This window comes from Sapajus apella, unplaced genomic scaffold (assembly GCF_009761245.1).
Source record: "Sapajus apella isolate SASKATOON/1434 unplaced genomic scaffold, GSC_monkey_1.0 scaffold98, whole genome shotgun sequence".
Classification (NCBI taxonomy): Eukaryota; Metazoa; Chordata; class Mammalia; order Primates; family Cebidae; genus Sapajus; species Sapajus apella.
The window spans coordinates 3,439,461-3,459,915 of record NW_022437038.1 but is presented as its reverse complement, the minus strand read 5'-3'; the positions used below and the strand labels follow the sequence as shown (position 1 = coordinate 3,459,915).

Here is a 20,455-nt window from a genome sequence, read left to right as displayed (position 1 = left end):
ACCTGCCCAATTGCTCCTTGTCTATCTTCTTTTAGCCCCTTAATGAAGGTGTCTGCAAGGCTCTGTCATTGGTTCTCTCTCTTTTTTTTTTTTTTTTGGAGACGGAGTTTCGCTCTTGTTACCCAGGCTGGAGTGCAATGGCGCGATCTCGGCTCACCGCAACCTCCGCCTCCTGGGCTCAGGCAATTCTCCTGCCTCAGCCTCCTGAGTAGCTGGGATTACAGGCACGCGCCACCATGCCCAGCTAATTTTTTGTATTTTTAGTAGAGACGGGGTTTCACCATGTTGACCAGGATGGTCTCGATCTCTTGACTTCGTGATCCACCCGCCTCGGCCTCCCAAAGTGCTGGGATTACAGGCTTGAGCCACAGCGCCCGGCCATTGGTTCTCTTTTCTCTAAAAAATCCCTCTAACAATCTCTTCCATATCCACACTACATTCAGAATACTCAAGAATCCATTTTGTCATGAAATCCATATCTACATTTCCAAGAACTTCTGGACCTCAATGCTTTGCTATCACTTTCAGTTTAACTTACCCAGCACTGAATTTATCTTCTACTATCACTACTCCTTTTTTAGATCTTAATAGTTTAGTAACTCAACTGTCCTCTCAGCCAATCATACTCAAAGCCCTAGGATTATCTTTGCCTTTTGGCTACCCTTCTACCTCTAAATTATCTCTAAGAATATGACCATAGACTCCTAATTCACTACTTACACTTCTTCAGATTAAATGTTTGAATGCATAACTTTGATTGTGTTCCTCCACTGCTTAAAAACCTTCAATAAATCCCCATTGCTTAAAGAATTCTAAGTTAACACCTTAGTCTCTCATTCAAGTAGTGATGTGGAGCCAACGTAATTTTCCAGAATTATCTGTATACTTCTACACTATATATATCCTATTTTCTTACTGTATTTTTTGCCAGTGCTGAAAAATGCTTTGAACTTTCTTGCCTCTGTTTTTCTTAACGACATTTCTGTTGACTGAAATGCCCACTAACCCCACCTCCCACCCTCACTGTTGGAATCCCTACTCGTCCGTCAAAGTCTTTTCCGCCATGGTTATTTTTCTGATATATCCAATAATGCATGCTAGTCCCATCCTCTGAAGTCACATAGTATGTTATTAACACCTCCTGTTTAATACTTATTATCTTCTGCCTTATTCTGTCGTCTTTCTGTGCTTTTTATCTTTCCTATAATACACGGGGTCTTATAACGAAGGAAATCTTAATTATTTCGACATCATCCCTCATCATGTGTAGCATAGTACCTTTTATACAGCAGATGACGTACAATAAATGAATATTTAAGGGCTCATTTACTCATCTCTGATTTTGACATCAGCAAAGCTTGTGATCTGGGTTAATATTCAGCTAGTACGCAACAGTACAAACAGAGTGGCTATTTATCACCTGTGTACATTCCAACTACTGGGGGCCCGTGCTACACCAGTTAATGTTATCTCTTTTTTGAGTAAGGTCTGGCTCTGTCTGTCATCCAGGCTGGAGTGTAGCGACAGGATGGCTCTGTCACCCAGGCTATAGTGCCACTCACTGCAACGTCTGCCTCCTAGGCTCAAGCAATCCTCCCACTTCAGCCTCCTGAGTAGCTGCGACTGCAGGCTCATGCCAACACGCTTGGGTAATTTTTTTGTATTTTTTGTAGAGATGAGGCGTTGCTCTGTTGCCCAGCTGTCCTCGAACTCCTGAGCTCAAACGATCCTCTCACCTCGACCTCCCAAAATGCTGGGGTTACAGGCATGAGCCACCAAGCCCAGCTTTTTTGGTTTTTGTTAAACAGATATATTTTCAATTACCATTACTGATTTGATCATGTACCTTGAAATGCCTTCTGGTACCCTTAACTGCAACAGTACATTCTGCTGAATGGATCAGAGGCAATATTTGGCAGCTCCTTCTGAGTTACTAAATATGGTAGGTCTTGGGGAGGGGCCACAGGCTCAGAGTGGGTGATTTATAATTTAGGCAACTAATCATATCATTTATTAACATTTTGATTTTCTAATGAAGAATACAGACTATCACCTCATTTTATTTACATGTGAAATTAAAAACATTACAATTAGATGACTGGGCTTGTTGGCTCACACCTGTACTCCCAACATTTTGGGAGACCCAGGTGGGCAGATCACTTGAGGTCAGGAGTTCGAGACCAGCCTGGGCAATAGAGTGGAATCCCTGTCTCTACTGAAAATACAACAATTCGGCTGGGCATGGTGGCTGATACCTGTAATCCCAGCATTTTAGGAGGCCAAGGCGGGGGGATCACCTGAGGTCAGGAGTTCGAGACCAGCCTGGCCAACCTGGCGAAACACCATCTCTACTTAAAAATACAAAAATTAGCTGGGCATGGTGGCGAGCACCTGTACTCCCAGCTACACAAGAGGCTGAGGCAGCAGAATCACTTGAACCCAGGAGGTGGAGGTTGCAGTGAGCTGAGATTGTGCCACTGTACTGCAGCCAGGGTGACAAAGCAAGATTCTCTCTCAAAATATAAAAACAAATTAAAAAATAACAACACAATAATTAGCTGGGCATGGTGATGGGTGCCTGCAATCCCAGCTACTGGGGAGGCAGAGGCACACGAATCTCTTGAACCCGGGAGGCAGAGGTTGCAGTGAGCCAAGATCACACCACTGCACTCCAGCCTGGGCAAGAGAGTAAGACTCTGTCTCAAAAAAATAATAAATAAATAAATAAAAACATTACCATTAGAAACACAATGGTAGAGTTCTGTATTTTACATAGCAGTAACTCCCATCTGTAAGCAATGGTAATGGAAACGGCAAGGAGAGCAGAAGTACATCATTGTTGATTGTGGTTTACTCTGATTTTAGATTTTTTGGATTTTCCTTTTATTTCACTTTACTTGGGAGGAAATAGCCTTCTTTATAATTTGGCTTTTCTGCTTTTATCTCATGTTGAAGTAGAGGTTGTTGGAAAAAATCAAGGATGCCAACGTTGAACAGGGAAAGCTTAACAATACCAAGTCAGTGGGATCTTGGAAAGGAAACAAATCAGGTGCCCAAAAAAGTAAAAATAACAGGGGACGAAGAGGAAAAGATGGTCTAGCTAGGAAGGGCCGAGACAAAGAGGAAATCTGTAAAAGTCCCTGGTTCTGCTTCTTCTATAAAGAGGCAAGCATGTAGTCCCAGCTACTCGGGAGGCTGAGGCAAGAGAATCGCTTGAACCCAGGAGGCGGAGGTTGCAGTGAGCCGTGATCACGCCACTGCACTCCAGCCTTGGCAACAGAGTGAGACTTTGTCTCACAACAAAAAAAGAAAGAAAGAGGTAAACAGAGGTTTTTGGCAGATTTGTGAACTCTGCGCCTTCTGTCCCTTCCCCTCATTTCCAGCTCTTCTACTGATGACCAAGGTGCTTTCCCAACCACTACCACTGTCTGCCTTTGAGTTTCTTTTCACCTCTGGACATTTGCTTTAGCTGCTGCCACTTGGAAGGACTGCCACAGCTAAGTCGAGTGATATTTTTAACCCTATGTGTTCATGGAGGCACTCCAGCAACAAACCAAAGGAAATCCCAATTTAGATTACTTGGAGTCACTAGTATAAAATTATGCAGTTTGTGAATATATTCTGGGTGTTTCACAGTTGACAACACTATATTCCCTTGAGTACCAAACTCACAGAAACCCCATGGAATGATCTCTCTCTCCCAGTACAGTTTTTCTATAATCAGTATGAGGTGTGAGACTAATCAGACAAGGGCTTTAGCAAATGCGCATTTTAAAAATAAACAGCCTAGGAAAATTATGGCAGCTCTTTTATGGCCCAGAATAACATGTTTTTTACTTTATCAGTTGCTTAGCAGAGAACTGAATTGACGCAAAAATTATTTCAGTTCACCTTTCACTGACTACTATTGCTCTGACAGTTCAAGAAAGAGGAGTGAAGGTTTTTATTTTTCTTAAGAGGTGGTAGGAGGCCTCTGATGGCATGGTAGAACATTCTCATTTACAGATAAAGGCTGAATGGCTGCCTCATAGTTATAGATGAGCAGTGCTCTTGGTATTGTGGCATGCAGCATTACCTTAAAAATGAATAAGAACATATAAATACAGTTTCTACTTTTTTTTCTCCAGTCTTCCACCCTTCTTGTAGGCCATCTATGATACATTCAGATACATAAAAGTAGTCTTATACTCCAACCAAAACACTTCTCCCCTCTCAATCAAATCTTACGTTCAAGCTAATCTCCCGGGGACCGTCCATGAATAGCAGAGGCAGAATGTTACCCAATATCCATCAGGATTCACCCAAATGTGAAAAACATGAACATAGCTGATATATTCTTCTGCCATGAAGGTCATCACTGCCAAAAGCTTTCCTGGACAACTATGTTCTGGATCCCATTTCTCTCACCTGTTTGTTGCAGTGCAATGGTTTTGAGAACTATCAATTTCCATTAAATGACACATGGTAACTTCCAGTCCAAATACAGAACATTTTTGGAGTTGCAGGGTATTTAAGGAAAATCTTATTAATCTAAATTAAATAGAGTTTACATATTTGCTATTAATTTTCATTTTTTTCATTTACTTCTCCATATTGCTTTATAGCCCATGAAGAGGTCTCTTAAAATCAACCAACCTAATTTCTTTCTCTACTTCAAGAAAGATATGAGCTAAAAATAGAAAACCTTACTGAGAGGAGATAGACAGTTCAGCCGACTTGGATTATCCTTAGAGGGGCTATTACATTATTTACTTCTGCCACAAGGTATGAACAGAGAAAGTGGACAACTTTCTAGTTCACTTGGGTGAGGAAGGTTGTTTTACTTCTCTGCTACGCTTTTTCATCCCCTGAGATCTATTTTCATAGTATGGCTTTAACTGTTAACAATCAAATATAAAAACAAAATCTTTGGGATTTGAGGGGATCTTGGATTATCTGTGCTTCTCCTCCCTTTATTAACATGGATCATAGAGAACAGACTGTGCTGCAAAACCAAAATGTTCTCTAGAAACAGGCATGGTCTCAGTTTCCTTACCTGTGAAAAGCTAATGTGATGTCCTGAGGGCCAATTACTTTTAATGATTTAATTACATTTATGGTTTTAAACTACTTTCCACCTAAACCACATGCTCATAAAATAACAATTAAAATATTTAATATTAAACACAGTGGGAGTCCTTGTTTCCGATTTTTGTTGTAAAGTCTACAGTTATTTGAAGACACATTTACCAAGTTGAAACTTGCAATCATGTAGATGCCTGCTGAGATTTCACACATGAGCTGAGATCAACTGTTAAAAAAAGTCTTCACGAGGAAGTGTTTTTATTTTTCCTTTTTTGTGTTTTTTTTCGGTGTTGTTTCTTTGCTCTGAGCATTCACATTTTACAATATGATGTGAGGTGGAATGGGTTTTACCTGGATTCCTTGGAATCCGCTTTCGTCGGTCTCTGAATGCTGCACCTGATTGTAGGGCTTCTAGAAGATTATCCATCACACCAGTCTCATCGCCCTCTGGAGAAAGGGAGAAATCAGAATTAATCTTGGAGCAATTAAAGTTAAACTACAGGAAAATAAAGGGAAAAACTGTCAGATTTATGTAATACCCCTAAATTAAAGACATATATCTGTTTTAACATAATGGATCCTGTCAGTTTCTGGCACCACAGACTACTTTGCTTATTATGCACCATTAAGCAAAATTCATGCCAATCCCACTGTTCTTTCAACTTAAAGACCTTGTCTTTTGTATTATTGATGACACGCTCAGTATGCAAATAAACAGTAGCTGATCAGCTACTGCTGCCTTCCTGTTAAGATTCTTATAAGATATTCCTAAGCAAGAAACCACTGACCCGGCTTAATGCAATCAATGTGCAGGGCGTGATTTGATGAAGCGGAGTTACACAAGGTTAAATACTGATTGTATTAATACTTTCGGCATTCAACCATCATCTGCGATTATCTTAGAAAACACTGTTTGCAAAACACATTTGCATTCAATTCTTACCTAATCCATATCCTTTACCATTTTGAGATGCTGACACTGTATAAAGAAAAGGTGACCACATTATCTGAAAGGCCACATTTTAAATTTTAGAGACGTCAGCCAGAGTCCTACTTCCTTTTTAGAATGCTGTTGTGTGTCTAAAGTTTTCCTGTGGGAAAGAACTGTTAAGAAGCCATGAGTGGGATGCTCAGAGGATGTTCATGGAAATCTCTAACAGAACAGCATTTAAAACATTTTACTCTCCTCCTATCTTTGACAACTCTGGCCATGAAAAACAACTTTTAACATTTGTTAGAATGTTTGTATCGAAGCATCAATGGCCAGAAAGTCTCTATGACACTGTGGATAAGCCCCAGTGGGCTCAGCCCACTCTTCCTAACTGGCCTAGCTGATGAAAGGACCCTAAGTAGGTGGCTTCTTTGACGGTAGCTAAATGTGTGAGTCTGAGATGGATGACATTTGCAGGCAAGAGGGTTAAGAGAAGAAGGAAGAAAGAGGCAGAAGACGCCGTTTCTGATGCTATTCCAAAGATAAATCTAAATCCTACTTTGTTTAAAGAATTAACTATGGGGTAAGAAATCACAAATGAAAACACATTTTCTTATGGGACTGAGCAAGCTAAACATCTTTTTTGATTATGTTCTGCATTTCATTTGAGACTTCTACATTATAATAATTTATTCTTTTTAAAATATATATATATTTTATTGCATTTTGAGACAGGTTTTCACTCTTGTTGCCCAGGCTAGAGTGCAACGGCGAAATCTTGGCTCACCACAACCTCCGTCTGCGTCCCAGGTTCAATTCATTCTCCTGTCTCAGCCTCCCGAGCAGCTGGGATTACAGGCATGCGCTACCACATAGCCTGGCTAATTTTTTGTATTTTTTTTTTCTTCAGTAGAGACATGTTGGTCAGGCTGGTCTCAAACTCCCAACCTCAGGTGATCTGCTGACCTCAGGTGATCCACCGGTCTCAGCCTCCGAAAAGTGCTGGGATTACAGGCATAAGCCACCGTGCCCGGCCACCATTTATTCTTTTAAAATAAACTCTCTAGGATGGGGTACTGAGTGAAAAACAAAATGAGAAACACTGAGGTTCTCAGGTCTACTATTTGGTGAAAACAGGAAAAATGAAGAAGAGCCCATTGAGCAAATATGGAAAGAGGCTTGTGTACTTTTAACATTCATTAAGAGGCCAGGCATGGTGGTTCATGCCTGTAGTCCCAGCACTGTGGGAGGCTGAGGGGGGTGGATCACTTGAGGTCAGGAGTTCGGGACCAGCCTTGGCCAACATGGTGAAACCCTGTTTCTACTAGAAACACAAAAAATTGGCCAGGCGTGGTGGTGGGCATCTGTAATCCCAGCTACTTGGGAAGCTGAGGCAGGAGAATCAATTGAACTTAAACCCGCAAGGCAGAGGTTACAGTGGGCCGAGATTGCGCCACTGCTCTCCAGCCTGGGTGACAGAGTGAGGTTCCATCTCCCGCCAACAAAAAAAAAAACAAAAACATTCATTAAGGTCACAGACAAGTTTGAATAATCCATGCTCTTTTCAACAGAAAGAAGAGAAGAACTGAAGGTAGTTTGGTATGGCTAGAATGTACCTGGGAGAATTAAATTATATACAGTAGACACTTTACAGTTGTTACATTTTTAATTCTCACAACACGCTGAGATAAGTACTATATGTTTTCAACTGGGGTGGATAGGCCCAGGTATGAATTCAGATGAGTCTGATACCAAGCCCAGCTGTTTTTGCTCAAAAGCTGGCAGAAGTTGAAATGAACCAGGCATTGGTAGCCAGATGATGAAAGATGTAAATTCTATGATATGGAACACGAACCCTATTCTACAAGCTGGCAGTACTCAATAGGTATAAAATGCAGGACATAATGGTGAACCATATAAATAATGCTAAACATTCTAGTAGCAATATTAAAAAATTTAAAAAGGTGAATTTTTTTTTTTTTTTTTTTTTTTTTTTTGCTGGTGTCTCACTCTGTCACCCAGGCTGGAGTGCAGTGGTGCGATCTTGGCTCACTGCAACCTCCACCTTCCGGGTTCAAGCGATTCTCTTGCCTCAGCCTCCTGAGTAGCTGGGATTATAGGTGTGTTCCACCATGCCTGGATAATTTTTATATTTTTTTGTAGAAACTGGGTTTCACCATGTTGTCCAGGCTGGTCTCAAATTCCTGGGCTCAAGCGATCCACCTGCCTCGGCCTCCCAAAGTGCTGGGATTATAGGTTTGTGCCATAGTGCCCGGCCAAATTGATTTTTAATACATTAAGTAAACATTCAACCAAATGTATTTTTTAAATGATGTATTTTACCTTCTTCTTATTAGACTAACTCTTAAAAATCTAGTACCTATTTACTTCTGCACACATCAATTCAGATTAGCTACATTTCAGGCACTCAATAGCCACATGCAGATTGTGGCTACTGTACTGGGCATATCAACTATAAACAATTGGAAGTGACTTGATCAGATTTATACTTTTAAAAGACTTGTTGGACAACACTGGGGAGAATGACTCAGAGGATGGCTAGACAATAGGCAGGGAAATTTTGGCCGGGCGCAGTGGCTCACGCCTGTAATTCCAGCACTTTGGAAGGCAGAGGCAGGAGGATCACTTGAGATCAGGAGTTCAAGACCAGCCTGACAAACATGGTGAAACCCCGTCTCTACTAAAAATAAGAAAAATTAGCCGGCTGTGGTGGTGGGCACCTGTAATCCCAGCTACTCAAATGGTTGAGGCAGGAGAATCACATGAACCCAGGAAGCGGAAGAAGTTGCTGTGAGTCGAGGTCACGCCACTGCACTCCAGCCTGGGTGACAGAGTGAGACTGCATTTCAAAAAAAAAAAAAAAAAAAGACAGGGAAATTTTTAGATGAACAGCGTAACTGTCTAAATAACACATTCCCTGAACTAACCAGAGAGCAAAGTGAATGGAGAGGATGGACATTTTGAAGGCATTAATACAGTCAGTAGGACTTGGTGGGCAGGAGAAGGAGGGTGAGATTAAGGAGAGGAGTTTAGATGACCAGAGACAAACAAGTATGAGAAAATGTGATCCATTTTATATACCTAAGGAATATATAAGTAGAAATAACAAAAAAGAAGTTGGAAATACGGGTCTGAAATTCAAGAGTGAACTTTGGGCTGGACCTAAGATTCTCATCCACCATCTGATTTGGTCATCAGATGGTGGATGAGATTACCTACCCTGAAAAAGTGTATTAGAAGAAGGAGAGAAGAGAGGATATAATTCCAGAAAACCCCAAAATTTAAAAGAAAAATTAAGAATTTTCAATTGAGAAGTAAAAATTATGCATATATACCCACACACACCCAGTATATGATATGATTTTTATTTTATTTTTTTGAGACAGAGTCTCGCTGTGTTGCCCAGGTTGGAATGCGGTGCTTGTGATTGTGGCTCACTAAAACCTACACCTCCTGAGTTCAAGTGATTCTCCTGCTTCAGCCTCCCAAGTAGCTGGGATTACAAGTGTGTGCCACCATCCCTGGCTAATTTTATTTTTGTATTTTTAGTAGAAAGGAAGTTTCACCATGTGGGCCAGGCTGGTCTTGAACTCCTGACCTCAAGAGATCCTCCAATCTCGGCCTCCCAAAGTGCTGAGATTACAGGCGTGAGCCACCGCACCATGCCATGTTTTAATATATGTAAACATTGTGGAATGACTAAATCAAGTTATTTAACATATGTATTATATCACCATTTTTTAGTAGTCAGAACACTTAAAATCTGAGCGATTTTCAAATACACAGTATATTGCTATTAACTACAGTTACCATGATGTACAATATATCTCTTGAGTTTTTCCTCTTGTCCAACTGAAATTTTGTGTCTTTTGACTAATGTCTTCCTAATCCCTTCCCCAGAATCAGAGAAACCCAACTTTTAACAGGCAGTCAGGAGAAGCAGAATTGCAAAGAAGACAGGAAAGGAATTTTCAGAGATATAGAAGTACAAGAAGGTGAGAACAACAGCACAAGTGAATTTGATGTATCATGACAAAAATAATTATAAAGACTACGCAGAAAAGTAAATATCTGTAAACGACTGAAAAAATACATTTATGATTTACCTAATATACAAACATTAAAAATGTATAACACTATATTGTTTTATTAAAATTATTTAATACAATTATATTGTAATTAGACAAAAAGATGGAAACACAAATATGACAAAAAGTTGAGAGGAGGCTGGGCATGGTAGCTCACGCCTGTAATCCCAGCACTTTGGGAGGCTGAGGTGGGAGGATCACTTAGGCTCAGGAGTTTGAGACTGGCCGGGACAACAAGGAGAAACCCCATCTCTACAAAAAAAAAAAAAAATAGCTGAGTGTGGTGGCATGCACCTGTAGTCCCAGCTACTCAGTAGGCTGGGGTGGGAGGGTCACTTGAGCCTGGGAGGTTGGGGTTGCAGTGAGCCATGAGCATGCCACTGCACTCCAGCCTGGGTGACAGAGTGAGACCCTGTTTCAAAATAAATAAAGTCAAGAAGAATTAAAAATAAATACTTTTGCTTAATGTAGTAGTTGCCACCTCACTGTACTTGTCAAAATATTAGCCTAGACAGCATTTCTCAATCTTTTTTCATTATTGTCTTCCTCCCACTAGGAGTCTTTTTTTTTCTTGTGTCCTCTACTGTTAAAATTTAATGCCATAGATATCTTACACATCTCTTTATGTACTGTGGTCCTTCAGAAGGCTACAAACCATTGCAATATCTAAGGTATTTTTTTCTACCCACATTCCCAAGAATCAGTATTCATCCCTTTTGGGGGAAATATTGTCCCTTCTGAGAATGCATATGCTAGATAGTTCTGCTAAAAAAAACAACGAAAAGAATCTTTGTAAATATCACTGATGTATTAAAGGAAAGGAATGTACACTTCAGTCTCCCATTACTTTTTCTTTTGCTCCACGATAACTTTCAAAAAAGCTGAGTATTTTTCATAAAATGTCTAACGTTACTGAATCAAGATTTTATGAGTATAATAATGGGATTGGTTATATTTCAGTTAGTTTTCCTAAAACAAAATGGAAGTCAACACGATCCTTTAAAACAAGTTATTCTTCATTTTGAGTGGATTTCAGTGAAATTTGGTATGGGATTGATTTTGAGGTTGACAGTTAACCTAGAATTTCCAAGTTCATAGAACCATTAAGTCTTACTTAGATGTCATTAGTATGGAGTAGTTTTTTTTTGATCTATGAGTTTAAACTCAAGAAAAAAAGATTGTGTATGTGTTTATTTCATTCAAAAAGACAAAAACTTCATTGAACACATATGCAAAACGTGCTTTTTACAACATACAATACCATTTAACTGAGTGAAAGAATGTCAACTGAAAATTCTGTAATACTTTTAGCCACTAAAATGATAACATATGGGCATAACTGAGAGGTAACACTTCAGAAGTAACTTTCTAATCAGCCTAAAAGTCACAGATATTACTAAGGTGTTAGGTGGGCTGCATGCAGTCTGTGGGCTTTGTGTGAGCTGCTTATCATCAGATCAAATAAAAGGCATGAGGTGTACCTTCTTTTTCATGTTTCCCACAGTATTTGTCATCTAGTAGATGCCGAATGCCTGCTGATCTCAATTTTCAGTGTCAGCATTTACTTGTGTTGTCTTAATATTTCCCAAAAGAGTTTGGAGATGATACAGATTACAATTAGCACTGGGTAAATTAATTACCTCTGCTATGCCTTTGTGCAAGCTTATTCCCTATTGGCTAGCATATACTTACTTACAGACAATTCTCTATGGGTTTCTCAAATTTCTGCACAGTTTGTGAACAGAGGCACTGATGGCCTTTTCCTGTATTATCTTTTCAAGGATGTTTTTATAGAAAACAACGTTGGAAGATACAGTGTCTTCCTCTAGAGAAGACGGCAGGTTCGTTTGCTTTGCAGACCGATTATATCTCCCTCTAGGGCAAATGTCAGGCAGGTTTGTGTTCAGTCCATTACAGAAGATTTGGGTTCCCTAAGCATGGGATTCCTCAGCAATGGCACAAACCCACCGTGAGTGCAGCATCCACCTAGGACTGCCTTCGCAACTCTGGTCTAGGTTTGCTTTCCAACTCTTGAAGTTGGAGGGCAGAGGAAAACAATGTAAATGCCAAGCTCATACTGCTTACTGTGCCATGAATAACAGTGTTACGTGTCTCTAACCCCAGAGTCTTGTGTATTCTGCCAGCTTCACTGAAACTGCAGCAGGCTAAATTGTTGGCATGCAAGTAGGGCAAAATCTCTGACCCTTCATAGCTTTTAAAACTACTCTGAGCTCTCCTTCCTTTTTTTTTTTTTGAGACAGAGTCTCACTCTGTCACCAGGCATCAGGCTGGAGTGCAGTGGCATGATCTCGGCTCACTGCAACCTCCGCCTCCCGGGTTTAAGAAATTCTTCTGCCTCAGCCTCCCGAGTAGCTGGAACTACAGGCGTGCGCCACCATGCCCAGCTAATTTTTTGTACTTTTTGGTAGAGACGGGGTTTCACCATGTTGGCCTGGATGGTCTTGATCTCTTGACCTTGTGATCCACTCGCCTCAGCTTCCCAAAGTGCTGGGATTACAGGTGTGAGCCATCGCACCTGGCCTCTCTTTCCTTTTTATCAAACACTATTAATTAGAATAGCCCTTACTCCTCCAGGAACTCAAGCACCAAGTGCCCTGGACTCTCTCATTCCCCAAGACCCTATTCCAGTTTATCACACCTTAAAAATTACTAAAGTAAAGCCAATACTATAAAAATCATTTCCTAAAATCTTAACAACCTGGGCATAATGGTTTTAATTCACTGTTATAGCCTCCTTGAATTCTCGATTGTATAATTAAGGCTTTCTGCAAAAGTTGAGCTGCTCAAAGCTGAAAAAGTTGTTACGAACCAATCACTGTTAAATGATCCTATAGAAGCAAAAGGCTTCTTACTGAAAGTAGGACCCTTCCATGTGAGATAATACTTGCACATATGAAATGATTTTTAAAAATAAAACTATGCTTTCTGTGGGCTCAAAGAGTTGGGGAAGATTTCATAGGAGAAATGAGACTTAAGCCTCTGAAATCATTACATTTCTAGAGCACTTTAGGTATTATAATTTCTTTTAAAAGACACAAATAGATTTTAAAAAAAAAAAAAGACCATACTTGTTCACAGATAATAAAATCTAAAATATCTGAACTGCTAGTGCACCTTAATGTGCACTATGTGTGCGTATGTAAGTTTACAAATGTTGAAATGGAAAGATACTAATTGTACAGTTTAAAGTCTTGAAAAATGCATACATCCATGGAACTACCACCACATCATGATATTGAACACTTCATCTCTCCAGAAAATTCTTTTGCCCCTACCACTCAGAGAAAACATGTCTGAATATCAATCATCATATATTAATTCTATCTATCTATCTATCTATGTATCTACCTATCTATCTATCTATCTATCTATCTATTTTTTTGAGATGGAATCTTGCTCTGTCACCCAGGCTGGAGTGCAATGGTGCGATCTCGGCTCACTGCAGCCTCCACCTCCCGGGTTTAAGTGATTCTCTTGCCCAGCTTCCCAAGTAGCTGAGATTACAGGCACCCACCACCACGCCCGGCTAATGTTTGTATTTTTAGTAGAGATGGGGATTCACCATGTTTGTCAGGCTGGTTTTGAACTCCTGACCTCAGGCGATCCGCCCACCTCGGCCTCCCAAAGTGCTGGGATTACAGGCGTGACCCACCATGCCTGACCAGTTTTATCTGCTTATATCACATAATTTTAAGGGTGTAAAAAGAGTTGAGGCCATTTTGAATCAGCATAACCACCTGAAATAAAATATGGATGGTATCCATAATAAAGCATGAAGACAGAAATAGAGTTGAAAGATACACGAGTTATAGTTGGATAGGTAAGATCAGAGCAAAGTTCTAAAGGGGCTTGGATATCATTTTAAGAAACTTGAATGTGCTTCAATGGACTCTAAAAAGCCACTGATTGATCTTCAATAGGACAGTGATGCGACAAAGGTGGCATTTAAGATCAGCCTCATAGTAGTATGCAAAATGGACCAGATTGGGACAGAAATCAATAATATGACAAAATTTAATTTGCAGTGACAAAAATTATTCTGCATAAAACTCTACACAAAGTCGGATGGTCAATTTGGGCATTATTGGTAAAATAATAAATAGAAATGTAAAATTGTTTTGTGAGCAAGGTCATCAGCAGTAGTAAATGGAAGTTGACAGCATAAGAAGGCAATGACAAGTGGAGTGCAAGAGAAAACAGTGCTAGGTTCAGTCGTTTTCATGGTATCTACCGTGGTCCAGATTAAGAACGTGCTGCAAGATATACAGATCTGTAGATAACACAAAACTGGAAGACTGCTCATTTATTAAAGAAAAGGAAAAGAAAAACCCCTTCTCTGGGATCTAACAAACACGAAGGCCCAGGGCTGACAAATAACTCTTAGAATTTAACATGAAACAATAGAAGATAATAAAGACCAAGTAAAAGGTTACCACAATATGGTGAAAATAACACACTTTCCTGCAAGACCTTAATATCTATTGGCAAGAGTAATAGCAAAACCATAAATGAGTCAGAAATAAAAGAAATCAAACCATTTGGCAAAGCACCATGTCAATAGTCCTAATAAAAGCCTGAGCAACTTGTGTTTCAGTCCACAAGCACCTAGAAAGCCTCTAGCCCACGGGAGGTTTTTGTTAGTTTGTGGTTTAATTGGAAGTGAGTGAAGGATGGAGTTAATGGTGACTTGGAAAAATCAACAGATGGTAACTAAGATAATAGTCTATGAAGTTATTTACAGCCAGTAAGTGTTTAAGAAACTCAAGATATTCCAAAGAGATTAGAAGAGGGCATAAATAGAAAGTATAAAGTTCTATGGAAAATAATGAAGGCAGATGCTCTTATTCAAAAGAAGAAAACTTTCAAGATGGGAAAAGAGGACACAGGAGCTTAGAAGAAATTACCAGAATCCACAGGATGAGCTAGGGGCAGTATAGTAATTACATTATACGGTAGTTGAAAGTTTGTAAAACAAAACAGAAAAACATTGCATTCCCAGGTTGAGGCCTTGCACAGTGGTATCCACCAAAAAGAAAATTATTCTCAGAGCAATTAAAGTTAAAACCATAGGGGAAAATGTTGGTTAGAGAGTTCATTCATTCTATTATCTCATCTCCTTGGCTGAACAGGTAATTAACAGTTTCCTATAGTGAGGTAAATCATCAAATTCCAGATAAACTTCATAGTGACTACTCCTTTTCCTAAATACCTTTAAAATTAATGTTTTAGGTACATTTTGTCATGGAATAAATACTATATTAGGGGTCATAAGTGTATATTATGCCCCAAACCGATAAATGATGAAGGATGGATGAAGTGATTTCTCCCCAAAATATCTACATGGTAGGTGTTACCTAAAAGTTTGTTAGGGGAACTGAATTGGTGAGTTAACTTTCCCTAATCTATATATATATCTTAAAGAGAAGCTTGTTATTTCTAATGGTAGACTTTCAGTGAAGAAACTTTTCAGCCAAGGGCACCTTTTGACACTTTGTATAAGGTAAGAGAGTTTGATAGTAAATAGTGATTAAAAAAATGTTTATGCTTATTCATTTGTTCCCAGGTACCTATATGCTAGAAGATTGAGAGAAGAAAATTACACATTCTATAAATAAACAAACACCCAATAAACCTGAATTTTAACGCTTACCAGAAAAACCACTGTTGATGCCTCTGGAAAAAAAAAATCTCACATTCGATATTTTAAATAATTAATATTTCAAAGAGACCTTTGAAATACTCTGTGTGTCTTATCAGAATCAATCATTTACTAAGGGCATGAAATGCTTGTGAAGGGAAGAGTAAGCAAAAAACAAACTTGGAAAAAGAACAAATCTAACTCAATTCAAAACCGTGTACCAAAGTGATCTGAGTTTAATATCTGAAAAGATAAAACAAAGATGTTTTTGGCAATAGGAATATTTCGTTTTATAGGTTATCTATTTTTTATTTTCCAATAAAAAGGATAGGTTTCATTAAAATTATGCTAAAATCTTTGTTTGTTTGTTTGTTTTATTATTTTATTTTTTATTGCATTTTAGGTTTTGGGGTACATGTGAAGAACACGCAAGATTGTTGCATATGTACACACGTGGCAGTGTGATTTGCTGCCTTCCTCCCCTTAGGAATATTAATAATATCTATCATTTATTGAATGCTTACTATATGTCAGGCAGTGTTCTAAGAGATTTATATTGAAATCCCCACACCAAACTATTTTATTGGCAAGGTAAAGAAGCTGAGGGTAATTTGTGTGAAATTAACTTAACTTGTTCAAGGTCACATAGTTGTGAAGTTTGACAGAACCAGCATTAGGACCCCGAGATGCCTTGAGCAGAGGAAGTCGAACTACATCTCTCATCATTAAATCCAGCCTACTGGCTGTTTTTTAACAGCCCATGTGCCAAGGATGATTTTCACATTTTAAATAGAATAATATTTTGTGCTACATAACAATTTCACAAAATCCAAATTTTAGTCCCTCAGTTTATGGAAACACAGCCAAGATCATTCATTATGTTTTGTTTATAGCTGTGTTAATGTCACAATAGCAGAATGGAGTCATTGCAGTAGAGACCTTATGGCCCACAAAGCCTAAAATATTTAGTATGTGGCCCTTTACAGAAAAAGTCTGCCAACCCCTGCTCTAGAGCATATACTTTCAATGACAAAGCCATGCTAACTGCTGGGTGTGATGGTGCCCACCTGTAGCCTCCACTATTCAGGAGGCTGAAGTGGGAAGATCTCTTGAGCTCAAGAGTTCAAGGCCAGTGTGAGCAACTGAGACACTGTGTCTTTAAAAATAAAAAAGTCACGCTAGGTACAGACGTGTGGATCTCAGAATCTGCTTTTGAGGTGCTGAAGGACCTTGGCAAGGGCCAGCCACATCAGTAAAACAAGGCCTCATCACAGGTGGAAGGCGGGAAAGAACATCAGCATTCAATATAAGTCTCCTCGCAATTGAAATGCTTCCATTTAGAGGGCCAAAGCCAAGAATGACACAGGAAAGTGAAGCAACGATTACACATTTACTTCTGAATTTACATTTTAGAGTCCGTAAAGTCCAGTTCCAAAAGAACAGTCAAAAAAAGAGAAGAGAGGTTTTTCAAAAGCCATGGAGAAATCAGCTTTTCAAGTTTTGCTTTGCTGTCTGAGACTCTGCCTCTGAATAACAATGAATTCAGCTTCTCTACAAAGACCCAGCTCCTTACCTATGGACTTGAACTGGACTGCCATCTCAGAATATAACACCATAAAATATACCTAACCATCTTCATAAGAAACACAAACACAAGCCTAGTATGGGAGCGGAGAGGGAAAGGAATCATCTTGGCTTCCAGAGCACCATCATGAGGTCAAATGTGTGCCTGTGTCTTCCTCAGTGCCAAGACCAAGCACGAGGCAAGCGTGGGATGAAGTGACTTTTCAAGAACTGTCCTCATGACAGTGCAGTCAGGTAACTGCAACAAAAGTGAAACATGAGAACAGTAATGGCAGCCCATCACTGAGTATAAAAATGTGGCAAATGAGGGAACTGGTGCTCTTAATTTGCTGATACTTGGAGTGCAGGGAACGAGTTGACAATTCATCATTTGGTAATCTAACTTTTGAATCCTAGGGTTCTTTTTTTATCAAATTAAGTGATGAATCCATTCCCCTGCCAACTTCTTGCATAACAGTAGTCCTCACCTATCCGCAGTTTCCATTTCCATGGCTTCAGCTACCCATGGTCAATTATGGTCTGAAAAAATTCCATGGAAAGTTCCAGAAACAAACAATTTATGCATTTTAAATTGCATGCCTTTCTCAGTAGCATGCACCCTTTGTTCAGTGTCTCCATGCTGTAGATGCTCCTTGCCCACAAGTCATTTAGCAGCCATCTCAGTGATCAGACAACTGTTGTGGTATCACTGTCCTTGTTTTCAAGTGATCCCCATTTTACTGAATTGTTCTATCTTATTATTGTTGTTGTTAATCACTTACTGTGCCTAATTTATGAATTAAACTTTATCATAGGTATGTATGTATGGGGAAAAAAAAAAAAAACATTGTATATAGGGTTCAGGCATCCACAGGGAGGTCCTAGAGTATATGCTTCTCAGATCAGTGGGGGCTACTGTAACAAATTCATGCTGTTTTTTGCACTGGAACTTAACTGTTTCTTATTTATATTTAAATGTATTTATTTGAGACAGAGTCTTGCTCTGTCACCCAGGCTAGAGTGCAGTGGTGCAATCTCTGCTCATTGCAGCCTCCGCCTCCCGGGTTCAAGCAATTCTCCTGCCTCAGCCTCCCAAGTAGCTGGGATTACAAGTGTGTGACACCATGCCCAGCCAATTTTTGTATTTTTAGCAGAGATGGGGTTTCACCATGTTGGCCGAGTTGGTCTTGAACTCCTGATCTCAGGTGATCTGGTGTTATTTTTAAAGTACAATAAATCCCGTGCGTGCATACGTGTGTGTGTGTGTGTGTGTGTGTGTGTGTGTCTGATCACCTTATTTTTTGAATGCCCAGAGAATGCACACTGCTGCAAACTTATGTGTCCTTACTACAACCACCCATTTCAAATTGAGGAGCATATCATCCTTTTTTTTTATATGATGGTATTATATAATTTTGCTTTTTTAAGAAAAGCAAAATAGTTTGGAAAAGAGCATGTATAACTATTAATAACTAGCTTATTGAGAAGTCTCACCTCAGTGAGAGTAAGAACATAAAATTGTTTTTTGGTTTTCTTCACCATTGCCCCCAGACATGCAATGTCAAATCTTCCTTTCAAGTCCTGTAATAACATCTTGGGAAGATTCCATAACTTTCTGGTTGTAGTTTAATTATTAATCTTACATATGCTTCAAAGTGTTTCCCTCCTCCATTGATGGTTTGTCTTTTGGACCCAGGTACCTGAAGGGGCAAATGGGTGGCACCACTCACTTCACCTGCCTCTCTTATTCCTTAGAGGAATTAGATCCACTAGTGGCTTGGGGCAGGGAAGAAGGAGAAGGAAAAGAGGGAGTGCCTGTTACTTAATTGGCTATTGCTATAACCCTTTTGATAAGCATGCTAAATGGCTCGCAAGAAACAAAGATAGGGGTTAGTATAAGGATATGTACAGAAGTAAAGAGGAAAAGGAAACAGGTTTCAGCAGCTGCAAGGTCAGGCCTCACAAAGAACCCAAGTATCATTCAAGATGTAACCACAACTGTGCCTCCAGGCACAAGAGTCCTAGTGACTCATTAATGTTACTGCTTTAGTATTTTGATGTCCATTCTCCCCTACTCATGAGCTCTACTCATGCACATCTACCCTTAGTATCTGTTTTAATTTTCTCTTCTGCCATTTACCAACTAATTTTCTACCTTTGTGTCTTTGAGTCCAAACTCCCCAAGAAAAACAAGCAAGTTGATTCAACCAGTACAGAATAGCCTTTTGGGAGGGGTGTATATTACAGGGTATCTTTTACAAAGTGGTGCAGCCTATAGACGGCTGTCCTAAATCAATCTCCTGTCCAGTGTGAAAATAGTGGAGGATGACATGGCACAAAACATGGTCAGCAATGTATAAGAGACTGTCTCTTGTCACTAGCTTCAGAAAAACAGCTGAAGGTATATACTTTTGATATAGATGATCGTAACTCAATATTGTAATTTATATTGATGTAACAAGATGGAAGAGGGAAGGATTTACCATTAAGCCTGGATCTAAATCCCTGAATAATTTCTTAAGGGGAGTTCAATAATCTGCTCCAGGAAAGGGCCAGTCTGACTCTGGATTCTTTCTCAATTAACTAGAATATATTTTTGCTCCCAGCAGTCTTACTGCTGTCTGTTGATAAAACTGAAACAAGCTGCTGAAAGATAATTATTTAGAAAACGGGCCAAGGTGTCACTGGATAGTCTGCGGCCTTTGCTTTTTTGGATTCTGGTAAGCTATCTCAGTTTCAAAGCTTCTAGTTCCTTTCCATGGTGGTAATGCCTTCATTCTCATCTTCACTATTAATGCTCAGTCCCATTTCAGGTCTACATTATCAGCTACCCTCAAACAATGTTATTTACAAGATTTCTCATGATCTCAGATTTAGCATGTCTAAGGCTTACTTAATTATCCACAAATTCCCCACCCAACCATACCCCCTAATGACTTCTCATCCCAATTTTTTCATTTCTGATTATTCCCCAGGCTTGGAATCCATGAATGGTCTTTGACATTTTTTTCTGCATCTCCAAATTCAAACAGTGACTCAGCTATACCACTTCTTTACAGGCAAAATATTTCAGAATCAGAGTTTCCTCTCCAACATTACCACTCAACCCTTAACCTGGATTACTACTAT

General features: G+C 39.4%; 1 protein-coding gene across 9 annotated transcripts in view; it reads right to left on the bottom strand.

The window, feature by feature from the left end:
* Positions 1–20,455, bottom strand: part of DIAPH2 (diaphanous related formin 2) — a 916,386-nt gene that overhangs the window by 163,916 nt on the left and 732,015 nt on the right. For 6 of the 9 annotated variants that reach the window (XM_032257749.1, XM_032257747.1, XM_032257748.1 and 3 more), the window contains one exon: positions 5,416–5,511. In XM_032257749.1, coding sequence (XP_032113640.1) covers positions 5,416–5,511 — 96 coding nt within the window. Of the gene's footprint in view, positions 1–2,676; positions 5,512–20,455 lie in introns of those variants that run through there. The other 3 variants (XM_032257742.1, XM_032257743.1, XM_032257744.1) reach the window with 2 other exon arrangements.